This window comes from Aotus nancymaae, unplaced genomic scaffold (assembly GCF_030222135.1).
Source record: "Aotus nancymaae isolate 86718 unplaced genomic scaffold, 86718_ANA_hifiasm-v0.15.2.pri h1tg000046l, whole genome shotgun sequence".
Lineage (NCBI taxonomy): Eukaryota > Metazoa > Chordata > Mammalia > Primates > Aotidae > Aotus > Aotus nancymaae.
This window is the reverse complement of record NW_026988460.1, coordinates 2,798,863-2,825,573: the sequence shown is the minus strand read 5'-3', so window position 1 is coordinate 2,825,573 and position 26,711 is coordinate 2,798,863. Positions and strand designations below refer to the sequence as shown.

The 26,711-nt window shown below is 38.4% G+C and overlaps 1 protein-coding gene across 2 annotated transcripts in view; it reads left to right on the top strand.

Moving 5' to 3' along the window:
- The window catches only part of TAFA4 (TAFA chemokine like family member 4), a 147,026-nt gene extending 120,977 nt beyond the window's left edge, over positions 1–26,049 (top strand). Inside the window, exons 4-5 of one of the 2 annotated variants that reach the window (XM_012473879.2) lie at positions 17,415–17,539; positions 23,593–26,049. In XM_012473879.2, coding sequence (XP_012329302.1) covers positions 17,415–17,539; positions 23,593–23,604 — 137 coding nt within the window. In that variant the 3' untranslated portion in view covers positions 23,605–26,049. The remainder of the gene's footprint in view (positions 1–17,414; positions 17,540–23,592) is intronic. The other variant, XM_064362148.1, reaches the window with a different exon arrangement.
- Positions 26,050–26,711: the final 662 nt, after the last annotated feature.

Genomic DNA, 26,711 nt, shown 5'->3' with positions numbered 1-26,711 from the left:
TTGGCTGGCCCATAAACAAGTTTTAGCACAGTAGGGAATGGACTTTTCTAATCACAGATTGTTCTCTATAGGCAATGTGTTTGCTTGCCTCTGTAGGCCTTAAACATCTTGTAACAAATTCTTTTTATACTCTAACCAAGAATAATGTTTTACAATATTCAAAGCACTTTTATTGGTACCTAAAAAGTACTGATAGGGCAGTGATGACTATTCGTATCTTCATCTTAAAAAGGAAAATATGAATATCTTACCGCAAACTGTCTTGTTTTAAATTTTATGTATGGGCAAATCCTCTTTGGCCACCATCCTAGAGGTAAATTCACTTATCTGTTTGGTCAATAGATTTTTCTGTATGTTTGTGTATTTGGAGATAGGTTTGTAGAAAACAGTGGTAGATTTCAACATGAGTGTGTGTTTTACACAAATGCTATCACATTGGATATTTAACTCATCCTGCTTTATTCCTATCAGTATTAGGTTGCAGAAATCTGGTGTGCTGGTACATGTTGATCTAACTTGGTGTTTTCAGTTGCTCCATAGCATTCCATGTATGGATAGGCCATATTATTTAGCCATTCTTCTTCCTTTTCTAATATAATGACAGGGTCTTGCTCTGTCATCTAGGTCGGAGTACAGTGGCATGATCATAACTCACTGCTGCCTTGAACTCCTGGGCTCAAGCAATCCTCCTACCTTGGCCTCCCAAAGTTTTTGGATTATAGGTGTGAGCCATTACACCAGGCCACCATCCCTCTGTTGATGGACATTTTGGTTGTGTTTATGGCAAAACAAACAGACTCACAGGTTAACTAAATGGTTTCCCTAGTGTCACAGGGTCAGTGATGTAGACCAATCATGGAGCATCTGAACAGAGTCTATGCAGTGCTGTCTACTAGAACTTTCTGTGATGATGCACTTGTTCGCTGTCCATATATTTATGGAAATAACCTGTGTAGATAGGTCTCTATATCTATATGTGATGATGCATATGTCCAGTATAGCTAGTAGCCATTAGCCACCCGTGGCTGTGGAGCATTTGAAATGTGGCTAGTATAAATTTAGATTTAATAGGCACTTGTGGCTCAGAGCTTCACATTGGACAGTGCAGTATGCGCTTTATGTAAACATGTAACTTGAGTGTAACATTTGTGGTCAGAGAATACCAATACCTTGAAAGGGGAGATTGTATCTTTCAACTTGTGTCTCCTATCCCTAATATTGTCTGGCAAACAGTCGGTGTTCAATAAATGTTTATTGGATCAAAGTCACTCAGAAGTATAGGAAGTTTAAGCTTTAGTTGTGATGTATGTTCGATTTCATCTCTCTCTGATCTCTTCCTTATCTGAAATGTTTCCATTAGGGCTTTTTAGCTTTACCTGCTTAATCTTTATCCCATAATAATTATGCAGTATCATGCCTTTAATTGGCATGTGAGAAGACCTATTCTCTGCTGATATGTTCTTATCTTATTTGTCAATAAGAATAGAAAGGATCTAAAATATAAAATTCACCTGAATTTACATTTAAATTAAAACAAAGGCAAGAAGGTGTTGGCATGGGGCACTAATTAATGCCAAAATAGAAATTGGAATATCCTTTTGCATTTCTCTTAATCCACACCACAGATACTTATCTAGTATTTTCATTGCTTTTCCGTAAAACCATAGCTTATATTATATAAACAGGGAGAATAATTAGCTGTTCCCCTTCTACCAAACGTTTTTGTTATAATTAACTTATGAAACCTCTCCCAAGTTATTGAAGTGGGTCTTTGATATGCATTGGAGTTTTGGGAGATTGGACAGGGAATTATTTGATTGTAAGGCTGTGGTTACTTGGGTCCTAAAACAGACAGCTATTCAGCTGGTAAGCATTCTTCTTTTTGAATCTTCAGCCGGCATATACAGGGCTGTTTCATGGTGGAAACTATATTCTACACATTTATCAAAATACTGCTCTATAGAGATAAGGCTGAATGGTTTTATGATAAAATTAGACAAATGTGTAGTACAAGGAAGTTTATTTTGTCAAAATGAATGCTTTCTAAATATTGGGTTTAAAAGAGATTAATAAAAGCTCAGGAATGGAAAGTAGTTAATTTTCAAAGCTATTAAAAAATTTTTGATGCCCCAATTTCTATCACTTTTTTTTTGTTTTTTTTTTTTTGAGATAGAGTCTCGCTCTGTTGCCTATGCTGGAGTGCAGTGGCACAATCTTGGCTCACTGCAACCTCTGCCTCCAGGGTTCAAGCGATTCTCCTGCCTCAGCCTCCCAAGTAGCTGGGACTATAGGCATGTGCCACCACACCCGGGCAATTTTTTGTATTTTTAGTAGAGACAGGTTTTCAATGTGTTAGCCAGGATGGTCTCCACCTCCTGACCACCTCGGCCTCCCAAAGTACTGGGATAACAGGCATGAGCCACTGCACCCGGCCCACTTTTTCAAGATATCAGAATTCATTTAGTTAAGAAGGAGAGTTACTGTTTGGACTGCAGACAACTTTCATGGTCTTACGGCCTGTGTGATGAGACATAGGGTCTCTCTTTACAATATGTTTCTATTGGGATTTTTTTACTGGGCATGTTCTCCTTCCACCTAAAAGATATTTTTCTCAGTGCAGTCAGGTGAATGACAGAGAGGATTTTACCAAAACACTTATGGAGTTGGGAGGATATGTATGTTGCATATGCTGGTTCATTCATCAAGTTTTAATTTGGCACCTTTGTGCTTGACCTGCCCTAGATGCCAGACGGAAGCATGATAAGGAGACTCAGGTCCTGGTTTCAAGGAACCCAGAATTTACTAGTTCAGAGAAACAAACTCTCATTAATGAAGGACTCCAAGGGAGAACAGAGAGGTGGTCAGGGATGCTGCCCTTGAGAAGAAATGGGTCTGAATTTAGTAGGTAGAAGGATATGATGGTGGAAGGAATTAGAGAACAAGGAAGCACAAAGCATATGAGAATGAGTGGGGCTAACTTGGGAAATAGAAGTAGCTTTGTCTGGCTTGGAAACAGTAGAAAACGAAATCACAGCTTTTGATGTGAGAGGCCTTAGAATAAGTCAAATTTTAGGATTAAATTCCTGCCTTCTGGGAATTTGCATTTTAGGAGAATGTGCCAATAAGAAAGAGTATGAAGTATTATGAACAAAGTTTATATAAGGCACTGTAAGATTCCTGAGAAGGAAAAATGTGATGTCTGAATTTGACAGGTCACCTTGTCGGCATAGGTTTCATGGTGAGCTCACGATTAGCCAGGATTTGTGTGTGCATGCATGTGTGTGTATTAGTCTAGTCTCACGCTGCTAATAAAGGCATACCCGAGAAGGGGCACTTTATAAAGCAAAAGAGGTTTAATGGACTCACGGTTCCACGTGGTTGGGGAGGCCTCAGAATCGTGGGGTAAAGTGAAGGAGGAGCCAGGCATGTCTTACATGACACAGGCAGGAGAGCATGTGCAGGGGAATCGCCCTTTATAAAACCATCAGATCTTTAGAGACTTACTCACTATCCTATGAACAGCCCATGGGAAAAAAATCCACCCCCATGATTCAAATACCTTACACCAGATCCTCCCATGAAACTTAGGGATTGTATGAGCTACAATTCAAGATGAGATTTGGGTGGGGGCACAGCCAAACCATATCAGTGTGTATATATGTGTGTATGTTTGAGAGAAAGAGAAAACTCACAAGTAGATGTGCAAAAACTTTAGATTCATGTAATAATTGCCCTTGGTAGGGGCAGGAAGGAAGACATAAAATAGAGGTGGCATGGTGTTGATGATCGATTAGAATTATTTTCTTAAGTCAGAGCGTTGAGCAGGTCTGATGAATTAGCACAACCTCTCATTTTGAGTTAGCAGCCCTTCAAACTATAGATCAATGCTTCTCAAGCAGGGGTGATTTTGCCCCCTTGGGGATATTCAACATTGTCTGGACACAGTCAGGAGAGGGTGCTACTGGTGTCTAGCATGTAGAGGCTGGAAATGGTGCCTTATATCTTACAATGCATAGGATTGATGCCCACGATAAAGAATTAACCAGGTTCAAATGTCTATGATGTTGAGGTTGAGAAACCCTGACCTAGAGGTCCCCAGTATATGTGGATATGCTTGTGTAGATCTGCATTTAGCATAGAGGACAAACCTACATCACAGAAGATCAGTGTATGTGTACTGATGCACTGACTCGGTGCTCTGTGTACTTTGTGGAACCATATTGTGTTATTTGCAGAATGTGTGAACAAGTAAGATTCCTTGAAAACAATGTTAGTGCTCCAACTACTGCTCTTAGGCCTATTAGCCAGGTCAAGTTGGTATGGCTTCTTTCCTTAAGAAATATAAAAGTTAATAAATGGCTTGATTTTTAAAGAACACAGTGAGAATCTTGAAATCATAGGATCGAAATAACTGAAGACACAAAGTGTTAAAATCTTGGAGCATATTCTATAAGGCCTATGTTCTAGGAAGATGTTTTCTTAATTTTTCTGTTCATAGTTGCAGTATAAACATACAGTTTTCTTTAGAATAACCTTTACCATGTGTATTGTCAGGATTCTCTAGCAGGACAGAACTAATAGGATAGATGTGTATATGAAGGGGAATTTATTAAGGAGTATCATAAGGTGATCATAAGGTGAAGTCACACAATCAGCTGTCTGTAAGCTGAGGAGCAAGGAAGCCAGTCCGAGTCCCAGAACCTCAAAAGTAGGGAAGCCGATAGTGCAGCCTTCAGTCTGTGGTGGAAGGTCTGAGAGTCCCTGGCAAATCACTGGCATAGGTCCAAGAATCCAAAAGCTGAAGAATGTGGAGTCCAATGTTTGAGGGCAGGAAGCATCCAGCATGAGAGAAAGATGGAGGCTAGGAGACTGAGCCAGTCCAGCCCTTCAGTGTTCCTCTGGCTGCTTTTATCCTAGCTGCACTGGCAGTTGATTAGATAGTGTCCATCCCGATTAAGGGTGGGTCTGTCTGTCTTAATCCACTAACTCAAATGTTAATCTCCATTGGCAACATCCTCACAGACACACCCAGGAACAATACTTTGCATCCTTTATGCCAATCAAGTTGACAATATTAACCATCACACCATGTAAATACAGCTAAACCAAATCAAATAAGAGTCCAACTCGTGAAAAGTGAGCAATGTTCTTGGTTATTAGAATTTGAAGACTGGCTTATCTAAACTGTATAAATACATAATTGTGTTCTATTTAACCGAATGATATTTATTTGGGACAAGAGATACAAAATAAAACTTTTTATACAATAGAGAGTAAGGAAAATGTACCAGAAGCAAAACAGCTAATTATCACATGAAGTTTTCACCTTGACAACAGCATTATAGAATATACCACTTGCTACCACAAAACCAGGGAAGCCTTCACTGTCTTTTTATTTTTTTCTTCCTTTCTGCATAAAACTGGAAATTCATTACAGGTTGGCAGCTTGAAGATAGGGGTATTATGTGTTTTCATAAGTCAGGAAGCGTGGGACTTTTAAAAGAACTTTATTTTAAGAATAGAAGTGACAAGACACTTTCTCATTTAAAGTATATTATGATATTTTGTAACAGGAAAAAAATATCTTTGCCTCCTACAAACTTATTTTCCTGTGGAGACAAGGCTCAGTAAAGTAGGCAGATGTTCTCACCAGTAACTTTAATAAAACCCTACTTCTGAGTCCTTTGTCTCTGCTAGTCGGGCTCAAGGTGCACTCGAAGCCTAAATTTCCTGGCTGTTTAATCACCTTGTTCTCTGTCAGGCTGAGCCCACAGTGGGTTATCACCTTTGCTGAGTTTCTTAGTGAATCCTTAACTCATAATGGAATTTGCAATGTGTATTTTGGTTATTTTGGTGTTTCCTTTTACGTCTCTCATTTCTAAAAGAGCATTTACTGTGAAGCCTTTCACAGAGAAACTCCGTCATGGGTAACACACTGACAAATAGGAGTACCTCACAATGTATTCTTCTATGAGGTAGGAAAATATAAATTTGCAAATAGGACTCCTTTACATTTCAGGGCAGCTTGCTATGTTAAGGAGCCTGAAGCAAATCTGATTTTGGTAGAAAGCATCACTCCATATTTTCCAATCAAACAAAAAACCTGGTAAATAATCTCATGAGAGTTTTGTCTTGGTCTTATAAGCTTCCATTTTTAAAATTTTTATTTAAATCCCTATACACTAGGTAAATACGATTTTTTTTTCTGTAGTTAAGAAGTGGCATATTCTTCTGTGATAGACACCCGGGTCCGTCACTTTTATTTTCCCCTCCAGCTCCTTTTCTAGGTTTTGGCATCGGAAGTACCTTGTGTCCCCATGGGTTCAGTAAGTAAATGCTGGCTGGCATTTCTCTGCTGAGAGGTTGAGACAATCTGATTCATTCTCTTTCTCTGTAGGGAATTTATTCCGCAGTTTCTCACTTCACTCCCACCTCAGTTGCTCTCTTGTTTTAGAGTTCGTTCTTCTCAAACTCTTCTGGCACCCAGTTTTCTCTACCTGATTGCACTACTTGGCTCAGACTCCTTCCCTGGCTGTCTGCTGCTGGGAGACCCAAGTCTAATCTTGAATTTTCCTCGAGAGCCCCTAATGGTTCCTTTCCAGACATCCTCCTTTTCTGGGTGTCCGGGGCCTCCCTGACAATCTCTCACTTCAACCACATGCGTCTGTTGGCTTCCAGGTGGACCCGTCACTGTTGCTCCTGCTTTCAGTAGTGGACCTCTGGCCACCTGCCAAAACTGCTTTTGAATCTTTCCTGAAGCTCTGGTACCTATCCAGAGTACATGAGTTCTCACTCCTGAGTGGAAGAAAGTTTGTCTAAGGAAGAGTTTTGAAGACAAAGAAGTATTTTAAATTTAGCTCTAATTCTATGTAAATATAACTAAGCTCTGTCAACATTTATGTAACTTTTCTAGTCCTGCAGATGGTATTTTGAATTGAGGGCTGGGGATCATCTCTTATTTATTTTTATATCCACTTGGAACCAACCCATGGTATTCAGACAAGAATGAATGGTCAACACTATAAGTATAGTAAAACTCTGTGTAGCACTTCCTAATCTAAAATATTATTGTAAATTGTGGTACAGTAGAAAGACTACTGGATAGAGAATAAGACATTTTAGATTCTAGTACCACCCCCCACAAGTTTACTAACTAACTCTGAGGGAAGCTCTGGTTTTTATTTGTGGCACCATCTGTCTCCCCTTTTTGCTTCTGAAGGTTGTTGGGACAATCAAAAGAGGAACAGTAAGTAAAAGTGCTTTGAAAGTGACACAGTTCCATGAAGTTGCAAGGGGAAATTGTTATGATATTTGAGGCTGCAAAGAATATAAAAAAAAATTTTTTTCACAGTCTTGCTCTGTTGTGCAGGCTGGAGTACAGTGGTGCGATTTTGGCTCACTGCACCCTCCGCCTCCCGGGCTCAAGAAATTCTTCTGCCTCAGCCTCCTGAGTAGCTGGAACTACAGGCGGGCACCACCATGCCCAGTGAATGTTTGTATTCTTAGTAGAGGCAGGGTTTCGCCACTTTGGCCTGGTTGTCTGGAACTCTTGACCTCAAGTGATCTGCCTGCCTAGGCCTTTCAAAGTGCTGGGATTACAGGTGTGAGCTACCATGCCTGGCCAAGAATACAGCTTTATTAGGCTTTACCCACTGTGTCCATCCATCCCAGTTTAGTGGCAGTCTCGGACACAATAAATAACCAATTTTGGCTAGATTCCTTTATTGGTGTTGGCAGTGCCTGATTTAAATAGCAAGTAAGTGGTTTCCCTAGATCACAAATGTACCTGACTTAGGTACTATTTGTTTTGATGGGTATCACTAGATATTAGCCCAGTATTTGGCCTGAATCAGGGGCAATGTGGCCACTTGTGGACAAAATACTATAATGTCTGGCCCCTTCAGTAAGTAATGAATTTGTCCTGTGCTCTCATCATGCCACATAGCATATGTCTGACTGGGGAACTGTTTGAATGCACTGGCTTGCCTCATTCCTTACTGTTGTCTTTGCATCCTTCCATACAAGGATTTGTTTCTAGTAGATGCAGAATGGAGGGAGGTGTGACTAAAAGGGTTAGCACTTGGGCTCTAGCATTAGACTGCCTGTCTTCAAGCGCTCATTTGACTGTTGTTTTCAAACTGTGTGACCTTGCCCCAGTCACTTAATGCCCCTGGACCTCAGTTTTTCCATTTCTACGAAGTGGAGGAAAATAATGTTTTCTTAATATTATATTTTTAAAATAAGCTTTTGGGGAATAGGTGGTTTTCTATTACATGGGGAAGTTCTTTAGTGGTAATTTCTGAGATATTGGTGCACACCTCAGCTAAGCAGTATACACTGTACTCAATGTGTAGTCTTTTATCCCACACCTCCCTTGAAAAAAATAATTTGTAACCTCAGGTTGTAGTAAGGTTTAAATTAGGAAATGCAGGAAGGAAATTAGTAGGGTGCCTTGCCCTCAATAAAAAGTAGCTATTAGGATTTGTAAAGCTTTATTTGAACCTTAGTTTCTGACTTCACAGGCAGCATAGTTCGAATCAAATCTATCAGGAAAGGCTTCAGGGTTTCATATATAGAAAATCATGTTGTCTGCAAAGACAGTTTAACTTCTTCCTTTCTAATTTAACTGCCTTTTTTATTTTTTTCTTGCCTGCTTGCTCTGGCTAAGACTTTTGGTACTCTGTTGAATAGAAATGATGAGAGTGGATATCTATGTCTTGTCATATATGGCCTTTATTATGTAGAAGTACATTCCTTCTGCACAAAATTCTTAGTTGAGAGTTTTTATCATAAAGTGATGTTGGATGTTGTCAAATGATTTTTCTGCATTTGAGATGATTGATTATCCTTCATTGTGTTAATATGGTGTATCACATTTATTGATTTACATATATTGAAGCATTCTTGCAGCCCAAGGATAAATCCCACTTGATCATAGTGGAGGATCCTTTTCATGTGCTGTTCAATTCAGTTCGCTAGCATTCTCTTGAGGATTTTTGATCTATCTATGTTCATCAAGGATGTTGGGATATAATTTTCTTTTCTTGTAGTATCCTAATCTGGCTTTGGTATAAAGGTAATGAGGTAATACTGGCCTTGTTAAATGAGGTTGGAAGGGTTCCATCCTCCTCAATTCTTTGGAAGAGAATGAGGAGTGTTACTTCTTCTTCAAATACCTTTAATAAATATCAGTAAAACCGTGGAATACAAAATCAACATCCAAAACTCAGTTGCGTTTCACTAACAATGAACTATCCAAGAAATTAATAACTCAATAGCATCAAAAAGAATAAAATACTTAAGAATCAATTTATCCAAGAGGTAAAAAATCACTAAAAACTGTAAGGCATTAAAGAAATGGATCAATATCCTGTATTCATGGATTGGAAAAACTAATTTTGTTAAAATGTCCATACTCGAGTAGGATCCATGATGGCCGAATAGACACAACTCCAGTGAATAGCACCCAGCAAGAGAGAGACGCAGAAATCCAGAGATCTCCCAGCTCCAACCGAGGTACCAGGTGCATTTCAACAGGTCTGGTTCGATGGTGAGCAAAGCCCAGACAGGGCAGACCAAGAGGGGAGGGGTGCTGCTTCACCCAGAAACTGCATCTGACCGGTGAGTCAGAGGCTCCCCCTCTGGCACCCTGGTCCAGATATAGCACTTCCCCATAAGCCTCAGCAATACACAGAACAGGGGATCTTTGCCAGTCAAGTGCCGGGGATTACAAACGCAGAGTTGAATAATAATCCAGAACTGTGTCCCAGGTTGGCGCACAGATCTAAGCAAACACATAAGCCCAAAAGGCAACTGGGAGAGCCTGCTGACTGAGCTATCACTGCTCCCCTCGCCCAGAGACACAGGGAGTGGCTGGGCAGATCCCTACTCTCCCACAAACCCCAGAGGACTGAAGCTCTGTGTCACAGTCTGAGCTGAACCCTGAATGATCCAGCCCAGCAGAGGAAGGGCACAGCCTACCAACCATTGGGTGGGACTGGGCTACATGTTTTAACAAAAACACAGGAAGCTTATGTAGCAATGGGATGGTGTTCTTAACGACCCAGCAGCACCTACAGGTCAGCGGAAGAGGCAGGCCTAATCTCCCAGTATAAACAAAAAGACACAGGAAGCTTCCCTAGTAACCTGAAGGAGTCCCTAGAAACCCAGTAGTGCCTCCACAGGCAGACAAGCAATCTCATCAAGCAGCTCCCTGACACCACAGCCAGGTAAATCCACAAAGATGGGGAAAAAAACCAGAACACCTCTTCTCCTTCAAGGGATCACAACTCCTCAACAACACAGGATCACAACTTGACTGAGAAGGAGTGCGACGAATTGACAGAAACAGGCTTCAGAAGGTGGATAATAACACTTTTCTGAACTACAGGAACACGTTCTAACTCAATGCAAAGAAACCAAAAACCTTGAAAAAATGTTGGACGAAATGCTAACTAGAATAACCAGCTTAGAGAAGAGCATAAATGACTTGATGGAGTTGAAAAACAGCATGAGAACTACGTGAAGCAAACACACGTTTTAATAGCTGAATTGTTCAAGCAGAAGAAAGGATATCAGATATTGGAGATCAACTCAATGAAATAAAAAGGGAAGGCAAGACAAGAGAAAAAAGAAAGAAATGAACAAAGCCTCCAAGAAATAATATGGGATTATGTGAAAAGACCTATGCTTGATCGGTATACCGGAATATGATGGGGAGAATGAATACAAGCTGGAAAACATACTCCAGCATACTATCCAGGAGAACTTCCCAAGCCTAGCCAGGCAGTCCAAATTTCAAATTCAGGAAATACAGAGAACTCCACAAGGATATTCCTCAAGAAGAGCAACCCCAAGGCACATTCACCAGGGTTGAAATGAAGGAAAAAATGCTAAGGGCAGCCAGAGAGAAAAGTCAGGTCACCCACAGAGGGAAGCCAGTCAGACTCACAGTAAATCTCTCAGCAGAAACTCGACAAGCCAGAAGAGAGTGGGGGCCAATATTCAACATCCTTAAAGAAAAGAACTTTCCAACCCAGAATCTCATATCCAGCCAAACTAAGCTTTGTAACTGAAGGAGAAATAAAATCCTTTATGGACGAGCAATTACTGAGAGATTTTGTCACCACCAGACCTGCCCTACAAGAGCTCCTGAAAGAAACACTAAGCATGGAAAGGAACAAGTTCCAGTCACTGCAAAAGCAAACCAGTTGGCAAAGACCAAAAATGCAATGAAGAAAATGAGTCAACTAATGGCAAAGAAAACTAGCCAGTAACAAAATCGCAGGATAAAATTCATACATAACAATATTAACATTGAATGTAAATGGCCTAAACACCCCAATCAAAAGACACAGACTGGCAAACTGGATAAAAAGTCAGAACCCATCAGTGTGCTGTATTCAGGAAACCCATCTCACATACAAAGACACACATAGACTCAAAATAAAGGGATGGAAGAAGATTTACCAAGCAAATGGAGAACAAAAAAAAGCAGGGGTTGCAATCCTAGTCTCTGATAAAATGGACTTCAACAAAGATCAAAAGAGACAAAGAAGAACACTACATAATGGTAAAAGGATCAATCCAACAAGACCTAACTATCCTAAATATTTACACCCCCAACACAGAAGCACTCAGATACATAAAGCAAGTTCTTAACAACCTAAAATGAGATTTAGACTCCCACACAATAATAGTGGGAGACTTCAACACTCCACTGTCAATATTAGATCAATGAGATGACAGAAAACTAACAAGGATATCCAGGACTTGAATGCAGAGCTGGACCAAGCAGACCTAATAGACATATACAGAACACTCCACCCCAAACCCACAGAGTATACATTTTTTCTCAACACCACATTGCTCTTACTCTAAAATGGACCACATCATTGGAAGCAAATCATTCCTCAGCAAATGCAAAAGAACAGAAATCATAACAGTTTATCAGACCACAGCACAATCAGACTAGAACTCAGGATTAAGAAACACACTCAAGCCCGCACAACTACTTGGAAACTGAACAACTTGCTTCTGTGTGTCAACTGGATAAACAAACAATGAAATGAAGGCAGAAATAAAGATGTTCTTTGAAACCAATCAGAGTCAAGACACAACTTACCAGACTCTCTGGGACACCTTTAAAGCAGTGTCGAGAGGGAAATTTATAGCAATAAATGCCCACATGAGAAACAAGGAAAGATCTAAAATTGACACCCTATCATCAAAATTGAAAGAACTAGAGGAGGAAGATCAGAAAACCTCAAAAGCTAGCAGAAGTCAAGAAATAACTCAGATCAGAGCAGAACTGAAGGAGAGAGAGACACAAAAAACCCTTCAATAAATCCAGGAGCTGGTTTTTTGAAAAGATCAACAAAATAGACCACTAGCCAGATTAATAAAAAAGAAAGAAAAGGGAGAAGAATCAAATAGATGCAATACAAAATTATAAAGGGGATATCATGACTGATCCCACAGAAATTCAAACTACCATCAGAGTTTACTACAAACAGTTCTATTCACATAAACCAGTAAACCAGGAAGAAATGGATAAACTCCTAGACACTTGTACTCTAAACCAGGAGGAAATTGAAACCCTGAATAGATCAATAACAAGGGCTAAAGTTGAGGCAGCAATTAATAGCCTACCAACCAAAAAAAGTCCAGGTCCAGACGGGTTCACCGCTGAATTCTACCAGACATACAAAGAGGAGCTGGTTCCATTCCTTCTGAAACTGTATCAAACAATACAAAAGGAGGAAATCCTCCCTAACTCATTTTATGAGACCAACATCATCCTGATACCAAAACCAGACAGAGACGCAACTGAAAAAGAAAACTTCAGGCCAATATCCATGATGAACATTGAGGCAAAAATCTTCAATAAAATACTGGCAAAGATTGCAACAGCACATCAAGAAACTTATCCATTATGATCAAGTAGGCTTCATCCTGGGGATGAAAGGCTGGTTCAACATATGCAAATCCATAAATGTAATCTATCACATAAACGGAACTAAAGACAAAAACCACATGATTATCTCAATAGATGCAGAGAAGGCCTTTGATAAAATTCAACAGCCCTTCATGCTAAAAACTCTCAGTAAACTAGGTATTGATGGAATGTATCATAAAATGATAAAAGCTATATATGACAAACCTACAGCCAATATCATACTGAACAGGCAAAAGCTGGAAGAATTCCCTTTGAAATCAGGCACTAGACAAGGATGCCCTCTCTCATCACTCCTATTCAATATAGTATTGGAAGTTCTAGCCAGAGCAATCAGGCAAGAAAAAGAAATAAAGGGTATTCAATTAGGAAAGGAGGAAGTCAAACTGTCTCTATTTGCAAGCGGCATGATTGTGTATCTAGAAGACCCCATCGTCTCAGCCCAAAATCTTCTCAAACTGATAAGCAACTTCAGCAAAGTCTCAGGATATAAAATCAATGTGCCGAAATCACAAGCATTCCTATATACCCATAATGATTTAAAGAGAGCCAAATCAAGAGGGAACTCCCATTCACAATTGCTACAAAGAGAATAAAGTACCTAGGAATACAACTAAGAAAGAATGTAAAGGACCTCTTCCAGGAGAACTACAAACCACTGCTCAAGGAAATAAGAGATCACACAAACAAATGGAAAAACATTCCATGCTCATGGTTAGGAAGAATTAATATCGTGAAAATGGCCATACTGCCCAAAGTAATCCATAGATTCAATGCTATCCCCATCAAGCTACCAATGACCTTCTTCACAGAACTGGAAAAAGCCACCTTAAACTTCATATGGAATCACAAGAGAGCCCGCATAGCCAAGACAATCCTAAGCATAAAGAACAAAGCCAGAGGCATCACACTGCTGGACTTCAAACTATACTACAAGGCTACAGTAATCAAAACAGCATGGTACAGGTACCAAAACAGAGACATAGACCAATGGAACAGAACAGAGACCCCAGAAGAAACACCACACACCTACAGCCATCTGATCTTTGACAAACCTGACAAAAACAAGCAATGGGGAAAGGACTCCATGTTTAATAAATGGTGTTGGGAAAACTGGTTAGCGTTGTGCAGAAAGCAGAAACTGGACCCCTACCTGTCACCTTACACTAAAATTAACTCCAGATGGATTAAAGATTTAAACATAAAACCTAACACCATAAAAACACTAGAAGAAAACGTAGGCAAAACCATCCAGGACATAGGCATAGGCAAGGACTTCATGACTAAAACACCAAAAGCAATGGCAATAAAAGACAAGATAGATAAATGGGATCTAATTAAACTCCAGAGCTTCTGTACAGCAGAAGAAACCATCATTAGAGCAGATCAGCAACCAACAGAATGGGAAAAAATTTTTGTAATCTACCCATCTGACACAGGGCTAATATCCAGAATCTGCAAAGAACTAAAACAGATTTACAAGGAAAAAACAAGCCCATTCAAAAGTGGGTGAACGATACGAACAGACACTTTTCAAAAGAAGACATATATGAGGCCAAACATATGAAAAAATGCTCATCATCACTGGTCATTAGAGAAATGCAAATCAAAACCACACTGAGATATCATCTCATGCCAGTTAGAATGGCAATCATTAAAAAATCTGGAGACAACAAATGCTGGAGAGGATGTGGAGAAATAGCAACACTCTTACACAGTTGGTGGGAGTGTGAATTAGTTCAAACATTGTGGAAGACAGTGTGGCGATTTCTCAAGGATCTAGAAATAGAAATTCCATTTGACCCAGCAATCCCATCACTGGGTATATACTCAAAGAACTATAAATTGTTCTACTATAAAGACACATGCACACGTATGTTCATTGCAGCCCTGTGTACAATAGCAAAGACCTGGAACCAGCCCAAATGCCCATCAATGATAGACTGGACAAGGAAAATGTCGTACATATACACCATGGAATACTATGCAGCCATTAAAAAACGATGAGTTTATGTCCTTTGTAGGGACTTGGATGAATCTGGAGACCATCATTCTCAGCAAACTAACACAAGAACAGAAAGCCAAACACCGTATATTCTTACTCATAGGTGGGTGTTGAACAACAAGAACATGTGGACTCAGGGAGAGGAGCATCACACACTGGGGACAATGTTGGGGGATAGGAGAGAGACAGCAGTGGGTGGGGAGGGATAACATGGGGAGAAATGCCAGATATAGTATGCACCAAAAGTAAAATACATAAATAAATAAATAAAAATATATGCCTTTAGGAATAAATTGATGCAGTTTGAACTGACTAAATGTTTATGGACAGCTCTTGATCATTCCCATGTTAATGCCATGTAAATGGACATAGAAATTTAACAATCATTGAACATTAAGTATTGTAGTGAAAGAGGTGTGACTAGATTAAACTGGAGATGAAAACATTAAAAAAAAAAAAGTCCATACTCTCCAGTCTATAGATACAATCTCTAACAAAATTCCAACAGCATTTTTCACAAAGATAAAAAAAAGTCCTAAAATTCATATAGAACCACAAAAGACCCCAAATAGATAAAGGAATTTTGAGAAAGAAAAACAGAGTTGGAGGCAAACAACCCCTGATTCAAATTATATTACCAAGCTATAGTTATCAAAACAGTATGGCACAGGCATAAAAATAGACACATAGACCCATGGGACAGAACAGAGAACTCAGAAATAAATGCATGCATTTATAGTCAACTAGTTTTTGAGAAGGTGACAAGACTACACAATGGAAAAAAGATTATCTCTTCAATAAAGGGTGCTGGAAAAATATTCCCATGCAAAAGAATGAAGTTAGATCTGTTACTTAATCATATGCAAAAATTAACTTGAAAAGGATGTAAATGTAATCTATGAAATGAAACTCCTAGAAGGAAACATACAGGAAAATGTCCTTGATATTAGTCTTAGCAATATTTTGGTTATGGCAACAAAAGTAAAAATAAACTTGGGACTTCATCAAATAAAAAAGCAACCTAGAGGATGGGAGAAAATATTTTCAATCCATTTATCTGATGAGTTAAGATCCAAAATATAAAAGAAACCCACGTGCTCAACTGCCAAAAAGTAAATACCCCACTTAAAAAGTAGGAAAAAGAACTAAATTGGTATTTTTCCAAGGAAGACATACAAATGAGCAACAGGCATATGAAAAGGTAAAGGAATGCCAGGGCCTCCTACCTTCCTGTGGCTTCTTGTAACTGACTTTAAGTAGTTGCTGGCCACTTGCCAGAATGGCATGGAGAGATCAACACGATGTATGATGTGAACTGTTAGTGCTTTTAGTCTTTGCTATTAACAGCAATACCGTAGTAACCTGCAATGAAAGATGATGACCATAATAATAGCTGACATTTTCAGAGACTACTGTGACTGGCTGAAAGTCAGCAAAGACTTTCACACATGGATTAACTTTACCCTCTTACTATCGTGGGATGAGGATCTACTTTTCAAATGAAGAAACTGACACTAAGAGAAGTCTGAGAACTAGTCTAATCTAGACAATGGCACAGATTCAAACCCTGGCAGACCCACCACAAAGCCTGAGATCTCAGTAGCTAAATTTTATAATTGGGCAGTCCACTGCAAAAGTGAATTATTTTTTATTTGTATAAATTTATGGGTACATAGTGGTGAAGTTGGGGCTTTTCATGTAGCCATCACCCAAATAGTGTACCTTGTATCCCTAAGTAACTTCTTGTCCTTCCCACCCTTCCAAGTCTCCAATGTCTATTGTTCCACCACTCTACATCTCTGTGTACACATTATTCAGCTCCCATTTATAAGTGAGAACATGCAGTATTTGACTTTGTTTCTAGGTTATTTCACTTAAGAATCACCTCCAGTTCCATCCATGTTACTGTAAAAGACATGATTTCATTCTCTTCTGTGGCTAAGTAGTATTTGATAGCGTGTCTATACCGCATTTTCTTTATCCAGTCCTCCACTGATGGACAAATATTGATTCTATGACTTTGCTATTTATTGCTACTAGTGCTGTGATAAACATATGAGTGCAGGTGTCTTTTTGATCTAACAGTTGCTTTTCCTTTGGGTAGATAACCAGTGGTGGGATTGCTGTATTGAATGTTTATTTGATTTTTAGTTCTTTGAGAAATCTCTATACTGTTTTCCATAGAGATTGTACTAATTTATCTTCAGACCAACAACATATAAGGGTTCCCTTTTCTCTGCATCACCAACATCTGTTGCTTTTAAACATTTTAATAAATGAAATATTTTATTTTGTAAAGTATATGCCTGATTGGATTCCTGAAATTTACTAACAGTAAATTTATTCTTAATACCAATCTTTGAAGTTAGTGTACTAATTTGTACTGAGGTTTATTTTTTCCATCTTTGGAGGAAGAAACTGTGTCACAAATATTATCTGGCCTTTGTTTTTCAGCTTCCATCGTGATTCAGAAATGGTGGTGTCACATGAATCCCTGTTTGGAAGGAGAGGATTGTAAAGTGCTGCCAGATTACTCAGGTTGGTCCTGTAGCAGTGGCAATAAAGTCAAAACTACAAAGGCAAGTATAGACAAAATGCAACTACCATTTACAACTTATCAACTGTGGGGCTTCCTCCCCTTGATTTTATTCTGCCATCAAGAGAACATCATTATGTGCTGAAAAATCTGCTTGGGCCTTTTTGAAAAGCCCATTTCCCAGCATCATCCTGTGTGTCAGATTTTATAGAGCAGTGATTTGGTGGGAGAATTCATTATTTTAGGCAGTGCCACTAAATTCATTTCAGCTTCTTCACAAGCGCGATTTAAAGTAAAAGCTTCAGAGTTGACAGGCCAATGTATCAAAACACCATGGCAAGAATCCATATCCAGATGATTTACTCAAGTACAAATACCCACTGCTTTAAAGGAGATTCGATGGTTGGAGATTCTTATTCAAGACTTAGAAGCCAACACTTTTCACCTCAAATAGTATTTTTAACTCTCCCCATCTCTCAAGAATGCCATTGTCTACCCAGTTCTCCAGCCAGAAACCTACCTTCTTCCCCTTATCTTCCCATGTTCAGTTGGTTACTTTGTCCTTACGTTTTTACTACCCAACTTTCCCATGATTCTTTAACACTGTGCTTATTCCTCCTGTCCCATCTGCCCTTTCATATGGAGATGCATCTGTGCTGCTAGGTTGCTGCCTTCTAGTCTGGTCTCCATACAGTGACTACAGTCATTTTGTAAAATGCACATCCTCTAAGCTAGTCTACCTCGAAATATTCCACTGGCTCCCTCTGGTGATTGGTCCACTAGCCTCTGCCTGGTGCTTAATGAGTAACATGGCAAACCACTTCCCCTTCCTTCTGGCTGCTCTAAACATCCTGGACTTTTGTCAGTCCTTCTTATCTCCTGGTCCTTTTGCACTGGCTGTTCCTTCCCTCTTCATAGAATATGTTTCCCTCCTCTCTTTTCTAGTTAATCATAATCTTTTCAGGGACTCCTTTACTGATTAAAATCATGCTTCCTATATCTCTGAGCATTTACTCTGGTTACATTTTACAGAGATTGCTATGCTTATTTTGCTTAATACCTAGAGCTTTCATCTAGTGGGAGAGCTTTCATGTTGGGCCCTGGCTTTGTTTTTGCTTTCCCTAGAAGAAAGAGAAGTCCCTTTCTATGAGGTAGTCCCAGAGCCAGCTGAATGCCTTGGGAACAATTTCTTGAATGAAAACCAACATGACCAAGGCCTTCTAAGATTGTTAGAGTTAGACATACTGAAGTGGAGTGACTCTTTCTGGTTGCTACTGAGCTTTGACCCCTTAGGAAGTACATACACTGCATGGCTTCTTGCCTTTCTTATGTATCTCCTTTAAGAATACTTTAAGAACTCTTAAGTGTTTAGTAATTCATCTTCAGCCATGGAGGTCAAAAGCAGGCAAGTTCTCCTTCTAAGTGTGAACATGAAATATTACATTAAATATGACTTTGTAAAATATATTAAAATAGAAAGATATTAAATCTAAAACAAAATATTAGAAAGGATGATAGTACAATATATTTTAAGTTACATGGAAACTTCAGCTGATATTATACCCCAGATTATCAATGGAATAGTTGTCAGTTGATTCTGTATGTAAAACCAGAATGTCAAAAGCAAGACCATTTTCAACATTAATTGTGATTATTAACTAACTTATCCTTGTTAGTGATACTGAGATGACTGGGATAATGATGTGATATCTTCTTTTATATCCAGGGCAGCAGATGTCCATGGAGTCATTTATTGGTGGTGCGAGGAGGTCAACCCTCCCATTGTTCTAAGCCATTCTAAATAAACTTCCATCCTATATAAACCCAGGGTGCTTGCTAAGCAAACCCTGCCGTAAGATTATTTCCCTACCTTTCCCTTTATTTAAAGCAAACAAACATAGTATTGCAATATTTATAAATTCAGCTATTTTTTCCTAATTCCTTCCTAAGTAAAAATCTTGGAGTAACCCGTGAATTAGGGTATTACATCCATCAGGGATAAAAATTTTCTTTCATCATATTTCTTGTAGGCTAAGGAATAACATTTTGGAAGATTATGTTTGTATTGATTTTTATATATAAATATAAAACAAGATCATAAGCAGAAGCCAACTGTAGTTCTCTTGGTGAAACGGCTCTCTATTTATGTGTAGTTAGAGAAGGCATTTGCAGGAAGCAAACCTTTAGGGGCACTTTGGCTCTGTGCTGGGAATGTAAGTTTGCTCTATCTAAATCCTCAACGGTAGTGACATTTCATTTAGCACTTTGAAAAGTTGTAGAAAGATAATACAGTTCCCCAAGCCATCATGATACTTGGGCTGCTTTTTTAGTGATATGTCACTTGAGAATAATCTAGAAGTCATAAAACTTTGTTTCCTTTATTAATCCGAGTCAGTGTGACTTGAACTGCATAAAACATTTTATGTCTTTTATGGATCTTATGCACATAGAGTAAATTCATTTGTGGATCTGTGACTAGCTTCCAGTAGTACCCAGTATCTTTTTCCTAAAATTGTTACTGACCTTACACCACAGGTGAGACAGAGGTCCTATAAACGCAGAGCAATTGCCTCCCTAGAGGATGTGTTAACTAAACTATATAACAAAATAGTTTCTGTTTTCTTTAAACAGTTCATGCATAGCAGCATCAAAACATAGAAAGGCTAAAGTAAGATGGTCTGCAGTAAGCCAGCTATGTCAGAATTTTATTTTCCATTTAAATGCAAATATGAAAATGGTTGACAGTGAACTTGAGTATTAATAGCTTTAGATGAAGACATGAAAATAGGAGAGAGGATAATTCCCTAACTAGTCATCTTTTCCAGGTATAAAATAGTGGCATTGAGTTTACAGAGGATGCAGCTACTGCTTCTTGTGGGAGAATGTAACTCTGTCTGTGGAGCTGCCTTAATTTTTTTTTCCTTAGTTGAAATCTGGGTTTTGCTGCATTCTATGTGCTAAAGAGTTCCTTACTATTTGGGGTTGCCATTGTTAAGTCTTCTAACAATTATATGATGTCTTCTTAACATCAAAGCCAAGCATTGGCCAGAATTTATTTGTGAGTAGAAGCAAATCACTTTGAATCTTGAGACATTTTAGATTTTTTAATGTTTTTATTTTTGAATCCTCTACTAAGGGTGAAAAGCTATGTCTTTAAAGTAGTAGTCCTCAACCAGAGGCAGTTTTTTTGCCTCTGAGTAGTGTCTCGGACATTTCTGGTCATCACACTTTGCGAGGATGCTACTAGCATCTTGTGGGTAGAAGCCAGGGATGCTGCTAAACATCCTGCAAAGCACAGATAGCCTCTACAACAATTATTTGGGCCCCAAATGTCAATGTATGGAGGTTGAAAAACTGCTTTAGAGAACAGTATATTTTTTTTTCAGTAGCTGTTTACAAACAACTTCCTACTTGAAAATTTCTATAGTCTAAATATTTCCAATATTTCATATTAGAAAATTTCTACAGAATTGAAGCCACAGTTTTGGCTTCAGCACCTTCCAAGTATTTTCCTCAAATGGTTCTCTAATCTGCCCGTCTCTTGGGTCATCACTACAGACCATTGTCAGTATCATAATAACATAATGGTATCATGAAAACGTGTAAAAAAACACACAGTTTTGAACTCTACCTCTAGGATATTCTAGTATAGTAAGTCTGGGATAGGACTTAGAAAATCCTGCTTTTTAAAAATAGTTGTTCTTAGGGTGATTGTGAAGTTGTTCTTAGGGTGATTGTGATAAACAGGCAGTATGAGGGAACCATTAGTCCAACTGAGCTCTCGACCTGTTCTCACCTTTAATTGGCTTATAGGCCCTGCTTTCTCTGCAACAAGGAGAAACTCTCTGCCCAGGTTCCCTCCCTGTTGAGAGACCATCAATGGATCCCCATTGGAAACTTATGCAAAACACAGATTATAGGCATCTTAAATGGGCCTTCACTGCCAATCATTGTATAGGCCATGTACTTCCCCATACCATTGGTTCCTCCTCCTTCCACTTCCCCTTCTGAAATTCCACTTGTCTTTTAATGTCCAGCTCAGATGACTCCTTTACCCTGAAGTTTTGTCCTCCCTGATCTCTGTAGTCAGACGTGAAATGCTCAAGGTACCCTATTGAAAGGGAGTACAGCTAATATTGGCATCTTAGTACCCCTGTATCCATTAAAATTCAGAAGCAGCAATGAATCCTCCACATGTAATCAATACAATAATAATTTTAAAGGAAAATAAAACTGAGAGCATTTAATCATCCAACTTCAGGTAAAGTTGTCCACAATGAGCTGGGCTTGGGGAATGAGTTATCTCAAAGAAGATGCTTTTGACAATTACAACCTGCATATAGATTGATTGATAGATATCAAAAGAGCTAACATTACAATAGCCACCATTCCCTGAGTACGAACCATGTGTTAACCACTGGGTTGTGTCACTCAAGTCATACTTTATTCACTCATTACTACAACTGAAGGGGGCAGGTACTATTATCTGTATTTTGGAGATGAAGAAAGTAAGGCAAAGACAGACAATCTACCCCAATACAGAACATGGCCAGCTCCATCATTCAGTTGCTCAAGCCACAGAGATCTTGGAATTGTCCTTCACTCCTCTTTTTCTTACATCTTTATCCTATTTGTCACAACCCTTTAAGTTGACAGTCCTGTCATGCATTCCTCATCTCTTCCTTGCACCTCAGTCAGAGAAAGGCCAAAGTCTTTGTATTTACTTCTTCCTCTCTTCCCAGTGAATCAGGCCTCCCTCGCTTCCTTCAACCTTCCCTGACATAATGTATAGAAGAGCAGCCCTCTACCCTCCCTGCCCCAGCCTGCCTTTCCCCTTTATACTACCTTACTTTTTTCCATAGCCCATATTGTTAATATTTACCTGTTTGTCCAACCTCTTCCTCTAGAATAGGGATGAGAAAACTGTGGCTTAAAGGCCAAATCCAGCCAGCCCTGGGCCTGGTTTTGTATGGCTCATGAGCTAAGACTGGGTTTTACATACTTAAGTGGATGGAAAAAATCAAAAGGAGAATATTTCAGAATGCATACAGATATGAAATTCAAATGTCACCATCTATATATAAAGTCTGGAACAAAGCAATGCCATTCATTTATTGTCTATGGCTGCTTTTGTGAATGAAATAAAGGCAGAGTGCCTTTATTTCGTATTGAGTATTAATATGACTGCTACAGTGACTGTATAGCCTGTAAAACTGAAAATATTTACCATATTTAGTTCTTTCTAGTAAAAGTTTTCCAGCTTCTGTGCTAGAAGGTAAACTCCATGAGGGCAGGGATTTTGTTTCATTTGCTATAGTTACCAAGCACAAACAAAAGGGCAGAAATACTGTTGAATACATAAAGGCCATATGTCAGTTAATAGCAAGGCTAAGGTTTGCATAAATAGCTGATTGAATCCAAAGCACAGGTTTGGTGACTATATTATCAAATAATTTGCTTTGAAAAAATATTTTTGTGATACAGCCATGTTAAAAAGTCTTATGCTTTTTTCCCCCACCTGAGCTGGTATATTGATTAACATGTAAAATTTCTTACGTGACCAATCAACTATAGAAATGCTGTTCTGTTTTCTTAGATCATAAGTAATGAGCCTGAATGTTTAAAAATGAAAAATGCAGCCACTACAATTTTTAATACAGCAGTTTTATAAAATAATCTATTTTCAAAAGTGAAACTGCATTAAAAAAATAACAAAGGCAACATTTTTATCTTGACATGGACTGATTTTTATCAGCCATTTATTTGAAAAATTTTTAGTGCCATTAACAAAGCATGCTCATCATGCATGAATTGATGGGCAATGAGTGTACTTAATCAAATGGGATTTTTATAACCTCACAAATACAAAGCCAGACTGCATAATCCCGGTTATGGAAGCCTTTGCGTATGTATTCTTTACATTTCTTGTTTGTAGGCTGCAAAGCAGAATTTGAACAGTTGATTTGGTGAGGTTGGTTATAAGCAAATGTACAAATTGATAAACTATTCAGTCAGGACCTTATTGTTCCTGGGGGCAGGAATGGTTATTTTGGTGGGTGTGGAGTGTTCAATGTTCCCTTATTTGATTTGTTTTAGGTAACGCGGTAGCAAAGAGAGAGGTGTGCCTCATTCCTGGAGGGGCAGCAGGATGCAGAGCTTTTTTGCTGAAATTCCCATCCTGGCCACTTTGCAGAAAATTGTCTTGGATTTCAGCAGCTTCATATTTGTATATGTGTGCTGTGAGAAGTGGCATTCACTTAACTGGCCCAGCCCTCTCTGCTTTGTGATTTTATTTCATTGAATATAACTGCAAGCCACCATACATTTGACATCCTATCTGGATTCCCAACGAACATACCTCCAAAATCCTAGAAGAGCAAATCAGAGTTTTCAAAATGCATCATGACCACGAACACCTTTGGTCTTCAACTTTCTTTCTACCTTTACAGAAGAACTTGGATGTATGTTTGTTTCAAAGGATCCTGTTTCTGTTCCTCTTTTGACTTTTCCTTTTGCTTTTGTATTAAGTGGTTTTAAAGGGGTCTAAATAATAAAAGATTTTTAGCAAATATATTATTTGCAGATGTAGATTAACTGGCAAAGAAAACTACTGGTAGAGATCAACTGATTAACTGGTAAAGAACATTTATTTTATAAACCCTTGACAATAGAAGGACATAGTTGGAATATTGTGTGTGCATTGTATTTTTTACTTTTGATAATTTAATTAATTTTTTGCATTTTGCTTTCCATTGTCAGGTTAGCAGAGATAAAATGAAAGTGTTTTAACTTCAATGCACCATTTTACTGAGTGCTAAGGAAGCATATCAATTCCAATATTTTATAACAAAAGCTCTATCATCAGAACATATTCATAAAACTTGTTGGAGTTTTTATGGCTTTTGTGTAGTCATCAAGGTAAATAATTTAAAATATAAAACAATCTCAATTTAGATCAAGGGTGATTTCTTAGATCAAATTTATACTAATTCTATGAAAATATTTTGTTACCTCCCAAAGAGGAGTCTTTCAGTGCTGAATTTTTAGACAGTAAATGAGTTGTTCTTAACTTAGCTGTTTCCTTACTTGTTAGCTATCTTATTTCTTTAAAATCTGAGTCTTGATTGGCTTAATGATTTTTCAGCAGACATGTCTCCACATATTCACAGATGCTGTCATGCAGAAATGTATGAAACAGATGAAGAATGACTAACCCAGATTTTAAATGTATAATATTAAAATACTGTAAAAAATGAGGTGAATTTTGTATTTTAAGAAATAACCAAAAACATAGTTTCTGTACCAAGTTAGTTAATTATCCCTGTTCTTTCACATTTATGGGGGAAAATAAATCAATACTTCAATGTTGTTTATAGCATAACAGTTACCTGATTTTATTATTGCAGAAGGAATGGAAAGATTTGTTTGCTAAATTTTTGCCTAGATGCTTACTAAATTTGTTATGATCATAAGAATAAGTAAAAAATTCATCCTGCTTATGGCATACATGTTTTTGTGGTTAAATATGCCTTAAGACCTGTTAACATTCTACCTAGGCTTGCATATTTTAAATGTGAAAAACTCCTTTTAAAAATAACTTTAAAAATAACATTTAACTTTGGGGATGTGAACTATATGGTAAAGTTGACACATGTATTTGGGTGGCTTCATTTCTTCTCCCAAGCCTATTTACCACTAACCTTAGGCACACTCATTTAGTATTGAGTTAAAATATATATAAGGAGATTTTATGGTACATGGAACAGTGACTTAATTTTTTTAGCCCATGTGTCTGATCTTGTACCCTAAATAAGATCAAGTAACAATGACACTACTTCACCTTAAGGTACATCCCTGGTGAGTTAACCACTTTCAGGGAATCAGTGGTCCATTGCGGAAAATGGCAGCCTCTTTAAGCCTTTCTCCACAGCCTAAAGTTTGAGGCAGTTCTGGAAAGGGTGAGCTGGCTGTTTCCTCACTGCTAGCTCTGGACATAAAATCACTTTCCTTTCACTCCACTTCGTCTTGTTATTGGTTTTACAAGTGGTAAGCAGCTAAGCCTGTACTTGATTATAAGAGCAGATACAATCTAGCATATGTTATGTGGATTTCCAAGGTTACTTAAATATACAGATGTGGCAACATTGAGCCTATGTTCTCTCACATCAACCCTATTGGATGCAGAGGAGAAGCTGCCCCTTTTATGGGTCTATATATACTCCCTCATCTACCACCATCACTACTTGGCCAGCTTCTTTTATTTGAATTTTTGTAAGAACCTGTTGGTATGTATACAAGATTGAGCATTAACTCTTGAAAGTGGCAATGGAAACACCATACCAAAAATGCCTATTTCACAGATAAACTGGAAAATGCTTCTGTACAAAATTCTTTTTGCACTATTAGGGACCCACTGACCAAGGATAAAACCAGTGCTAGTCTGATGACGAACTTCACCATTTAGTAAAGCAGTCTAGCCTGAACAAACTTCATATAACCTATGTACATCCTCCCATAAGCTTTAAGTCATCTCTAAGTTACTTATAATACCGAATACAATGCACATGCTATATAAATAGTCATTATACTGTATTTAGGGAATAATGACAGGAAAAAAGGTCTGTACATGTTCAGTACAGACACAACCATCTTTATTTCCCCCCAAGTATTTTTGATCCACAATTGGTTGAATTTACAAATGCCCATGGACTGTAATAAGCTCTTAATAAAGTTGTGCATCATTTATGAATAACTTGTAGTCCAACTAGTCACTTCATGCCAAAAGAAACCAAAAAGCCTTCACTAAAAAGTGGGCTTAAGGTTTAAGTGCATGCAGCTGATAGAAAATTGGGAACAAATGAGACTAGATCTTTTAGTGTTTTTTTCTTGTTTCCAAGTTATTGAGAACTTTGGGAGAGTAAAGAAAGGACCAACTCAAAGAACACTCAAGAATCATTGCTTCCTATTGCCCTTAGCTATGAGTTTGGCAGAATGTTGGAAACCCTTGTGCTTTCTTCATGGACAGGTAAATGCCTTGGCCTGGAATACCTATCTGGTGAATGTGAGAGCACCACCGGAAAGATGCAAAATACAGGTTATCCCGATTGAATCTGAAACATGAGACAACAGATGCCAGCCAGACAGACACACACCCACACACCAGTTCTTTCAGGTTCACCTTGCAAAAAACTCAAGCCCCATTCAGCAGCCATAGG